Raw genomic sequence first — 5,220 nt, forward strand, 5'->3', positions numbered from 1 at the left:
TGGCTTCATCTTCCTCTTCAAGTGGATCGAGGAGCGAAGATCTCGACGTAAAGTCTCCACGCTGGTGGATGAAACCTCTGTTATCGATGACGAGATTGTTAATGACATGTTTTTTGCTCACCAAGTGAGTCCCTATTGATTTAGTTCATTATTTGGAGACAAACTGATAATATTTGCATTGCAACATAAATCTGCAGGTATTATCCACATTCTCTATAGTCTGTTTGTCGATTGTTGTGTGCAGCTGATACCGAACTCCTGTGCCACTCACGCTCTTCTGAGTGTGCTTCTGAACTGCAGCGGCGTGGAGCTGGGAATGACTCTGAGCCGGATGAAGACTTTCACCAAGGGCTTCAGTCCTGAGGTTAGTTATACACATAAAAACAAAAAGATCATTTTTGGACACTTAAAGAGACAGTTCACCCAAAAAATGAAAATTCTGTTATTACTCACCCTCACGTTGTATAACTTACTTTCTGCTGTTGAACACACAAGAAGATATTTTGAAGAATGCTGGTAACCAGATTGTTGACGGTAGCCATTGACTTCCATAGTATGAAAAAAATACTATGGAAATCAATGGCTGCCGTCAACTATTTAGTTACCTTTATCACTTTAAGTCATGTTTAAGAATGTCTGAATGTCAACAAAGTAGCATAGCACACTTATATCTTCTCCATGCCTGTTTTGAAGCACGTCTGTATGTTTTGACTTATCAGAGTAAAGGTTACGCCATTGGAAATGCTCCTGAGCTAGCAAAAGCTCACAATAGCCATGCCAGGTAGAGTCAAGCTTTACTCTCTTTTCCCCACTAACATAGAATAAGTCGATTTTGCACAAGCAATCTTCGTTGTGGTCTAAATCTGCTGTTTTATATTTACTGTTTTTGTCTTGTTTACATGTAGACCGGAGCCGCGGCACCTGCCGGAGAAACAGAACGGCATCAGCGCCGTGCGGACGATGGAGGCGTTTCACTTTGTCAGTTACGTGCCAATCAAAGACCGGCTGTTTGAGCTGGACGGGCTGAAAGCGTATCCCATCGACCACGGTGAGAACTTAAACTCACAAAGGACAGTTTTACTGACAATCGGGAGAAGATTAGATTAAATGAATCTGTCTGTCTCCCTCAGGGCCATGGGGTGAGGATGAAGAGTGGACGGATAAAGCCAGACGGGTCATAATGGAGCGAATAGGACTGGCCACTGCTGGGTAAGAGCGAGACTGATCAATATTCATATCTCTGATGGGGATATGAGGAAAATGATATATAGACGAAATTGCAATTTATTTGTGTTAAAAATGTATACATCATCAAGAATATTGCCAAATTTGAATGCACGTTGTAGTTTTTTTTTCTCTCTCTAGCATATCTGATTTGTCTTCTCTCCCCTCAGAGAGCCCTACCATGACATCCGGTTCAATCTCATGGCGGTGGTTCCAGATCGCAGGATAAAATACGAGTACAAGCTAGACATCCTGAAACAAAACAGGCAGATCGTTCTGGAAGGACTCCAGCAGGTTAGGGAGAAAAAAGTGAGGAAAAGCTTTTTTGTTTGTTTGAATAAAATCCAAATTTTGTAGTATCAAACGTGAACAATTTTTCAAGGTCAGCAGTAAATGTTTCTGTACACCAATGTACGTGCTACAGGTAATTCGGATGACCCAACAAGATTCAGGCCAGGATCGAAAGCAACAAGACTCCTCCTCTTCAGAAGACACGCCCCCCACTGTAAAAAAGGAGGAGGGGCAAGATACGCCGATAGCGTTGTGTGCAGAGCAGGCCACACCCACAGGTACCCTATTTGAATTTAACCTAATTTGAATGTTTTATATGTATTTAAAATGAGAACCTTTTGATTAAGGCCTGTTATTGCCAAGAATTACATGTGTAGAGAAATAAGTAAATGGAAAAATTTTGCTTCAAAACACACAACAGTCTGTGTGAATAGGTCTTTATAGTCATGTATAAATATAGTTTAAGCATTATTCAATAATGTAGGGATTCAAAAAAGAATCTAAAACATGTCCCATGATACTTCAGAAACTCAGGAAGGAGCCGCTGCTTTACCAAGTCCGGCTGGAAAAGTCAGACCCATGGCTAAGCCTACCACCTTGCCAACAGGGGGCGCTCCGCCACCAGCACCTCTACCTGTTCCCAACCCCATCGTCCAGCGTCTGCCAGCCTTCCTGGACAACCACAACTACGCCAAGTCCCCCATGCAGGTAAGATCGGTTACATTTCAGGATATCTGGAATAGTTAGTATATGTGCTTTCATTCCGTAAGCTTGTTGATTGGCAGGAAGAGGAGGATCGTGCTGCGGGAGTGGGTCGCTCACGCCTACCTGGCCCCTCAAAGCCCCCTTATTCTGATGACGAGGATGACGAGGATGACGAAGAGGAGGAGTGTAGCACTTCAGGTGCCACAAGCAGGTATAAAACTTAAGAAAGTGTTGAATTTCCACTTTAAATTTAATGTTCTTGCAGTGGTAACAAACCTCCAGTACTCAAGAGGGCGATATAGTTCCTTCAAATGTCTGTATTGAGAAACTGAAAGTGTTATTATTCAGCTAAATATAAACATAGTGACAACTTGACAACCTTTACCTAACTTGCTTGGCAACTTTTTTTTACCATGACAGTAGTAAGTAGTAGAAAATTACAGTAGAAGAAGAAAAATTGTGCAAAAGCCCGCAATAGCGGCAATGACATATTTGCATTCATGTACATACATAGAGTACTTTTTGGACCTTCATTGGTTGTCTGTGTGATCGGCAGGGCCCGAAGAAAGGTTGGTCTACGTACACGCACCATGGGCCGCAGTGGAGTGGGTGCGGTTGCGGCAATGGAGGGTCAGCTAGCACTCAGTGTTTTAGCTGAGAAACTCAAGAAGGAAGTCCAAAGGAAGGACTCCATGGCAACAACGGTTTCCACACCTCTGAATGTACGTACCGAGGGTCGCACAGGTGGAATCAGCATCACCTCGGCCTGCCAGCCATCGCCCACGCCCAGTAACGAAAGCACGGATACGGCCTCAGAAATCGGCAGCGCATTCAACTCACCATTGCGCTCTCCCGCACGATCGCAAGCAGCTACACGTCCCTCCAGCCCTGTGGTGCCCCACTTGAGTCGTGTTTTGTTTGGAGAAGAGGAGGGGCTGCTCAGGTTAGACGCCCGACACAATCGAGCCGTCCGGGACTTGGGGGCGCTAGTGAGCTCCACAATACTGCGACTGCAAGAGGATGGCGCCATGTACGCCTTGCCACCTACAGGTACTTGTTCACAAAACCGTGAGATTTTATCAACTGAAATTTATTTCGCAGAATACTTTTTTTTGCACACTGGTTTGGGTAACCTCAATCTCATTTGACAGAAATGTTGGAAGGGTTAAAGAAAGTAGGCGGTGCGGAAAAGAAAGAAAAAGAAGAGACGACTGGTCAAGGAGGAGAAGAGGAGGTGAAGGAAGGACCATCGGTGGAGATGAAACAGGAGGACGTCAAAGTGTCAGTGGATGTCAAACCCGAAAAAGAGAACCTGCCGTCCGCCAACGCTGAAACCAGCACCAAACCTCCTGGAGAAAAATATACTCCAAAAGTAAGACACCAGCTATTTGTTTTCTTTCTGCATCACTCTGTTTCTCATTAGCAACGTTTGCTACGAGTTAATGAGGGTTTCTCTCACACAGGAGTTGCTGGCCTTGCTGAAGTACTTGGAAGCAGACATTGTCAACTATGAAGTGTGTTTAAAAGAAGAAGTGGAGAAAAGGAAAAAGTATAAGGTAAGGTTTCATGTGAACAAGAAAATGATTTCACAGGACTTTCCAGAATGATTTTCTGATGATTTTGTCCTTTTTCAGATCGATGACCAAAGGAGGACTCATAACTACGATGAATTCATCTGCACCTTCATATCAATGCTGGCACAAGAAGGTAAAAAAATGTTCTTTCTTCCCTGGAGTGCGAAATAAGATGTTTTCGAGAATCTTCATATGTCACAAAAATGGCAGCGTGAAAGTTCTGCTAAACGTCGCCTTTTGTGTTCCATGAAAGAAAGAAAGTCTTAAGGACTGCAACAGCATGAAAGTAAATAAGGACGCTATTCCTTTAGTCCAGTGGTTCCCAACTATGTTCCTGGACCCTTCCAACACTGCACATGATCTTCTTAATCAAACACACTTGATTCAGGTCATCAGCTCAGTAGACACTCGGGTGTCAGACAAAGGAGACATGTGTTGGGAGGGCTTCAGGAACATGGTTGGGAACCTCTGCTTAAATCAAATGTCCTTTCTGTGTTGTATAGGTATGTTGGCGAGTCTGGTGGAGCAGAACATCTCTGTGCGTCGCAGACAGGGCGTAAGCATTGGCCGGCTCCACAAACAACGCAAACCCGACCGGCGGAAACGTTCACGACCGTACAAAGCCAAGCGCCAATAAATGCTAAAAAAGAACCGAATGGCAGCAAATCGACAACACAATCTTTCTGAAGCATTGTCCAGAGACATTTCTGAAGATGAACAACGCTACCAAACACCTCATTGACAGTGTTAGATATTGATTCAAATATTGTTTTGTCTAGCTTTGTTTCACATAATAAACCCATATAAAAGTACATCACCACTTCTAAACCAAATTGGTGATGCGCAGAAGATGTTTAGAGATGTTTTACTGAACCATTTTTCATGTTGCCATATGGAATCATTACTTCATGTGCTGTATCAAGCTAATCATTAAACCAACAATCACTGGAGCGCCAAACTGGGAAAATGTCTGAGTATCTTGACTGAGTATCAGGACTGGTCTGATTCAGGCTCTAAATTACAAAGATTCCAAGGAACATTAATCTCCAGAAATCCTAAATATCTACTCAAGGTGCTACCAAAGATGACGGTGCTCCAGGTTCACTCAAACAGTGCTGGGTATATCTGTCGTTAACAAATGGACCAATCTGTATGGAATTCTAGAGATACGCTTTTCGAAGTTCACCGCCGTTTTGTTCATAAGTATAGTAGACAAAAAGTTTTAAGACTGTAAACTTGGTTGGTTTGTGAATGTGTATCGGTTCATTTCAAACAAATCATTGCTGCAAGAGTTAAATAAGAAATGTTTTTGTTTGAAGTTGACTTGTTCTTCAGAATTTTCTGGAAGATTGTTTTTGTTGGTAAGGAATAGGCCAGCGGGTTTAGTCTCAAACATGTTCTGTTTGTTTGTACATATGTATTTGTG

General features: G+C 43.0%; 1 protein-coding gene across 1 annotated transcript; it reads left to right on the top strand.

Annotated features, from left to right (window-relative positions):
- Nucleotides 1–4: 4 nt before the first annotated feature.
- Nucleotides 5–4,432, top strand: LOC107579198 (ubiquitin carboxyl-terminal hydrolase BAP1; the record flags this gene model as incomplete). Its single annotated transcript, XM_016265055.1, has 14 exons — nucleotides 5–124; nucleotides 245–364; nucleotides 720–781; nucleotides 906–1,048; nucleotides 1,131–1,209; nucleotides 1,395–1,533; nucleotides 1,649–1,793; nucleotides 2,042–2,223; nucleotides 2,301–2,431; nucleotides 2,777–3,270; nucleotides 3,372–3,592; nucleotides 3,684–3,776; nucleotides 3,855–3,927; nucleotides 4,298–4,432. Coding segments are annotated over 14 exons (2,136 nt in total), but the record flags the coding sequence as incomplete, so codon positions are not given.
- Nucleotides 4,433–5,220: the final 788 nt, after the last annotated feature.

Source organism: Sinocyclocheilus grahami, unplaced genomic scaffold (genome assembly GCF_001515645.1).
Source record: "Sinocyclocheilus grahami isolate Dianchi unplaced genomic scaffold, SAMN03320097.WGS_v1.1 scaffold15273.1, whole genome shotgun sequence".
NCBI classification, from domain to species: Eukaryota; Metazoa; Chordata; class Actinopteri; order Cypriniformes; family Cyprinidae; genus Sinocyclocheilus; species Sinocyclocheilus grahami.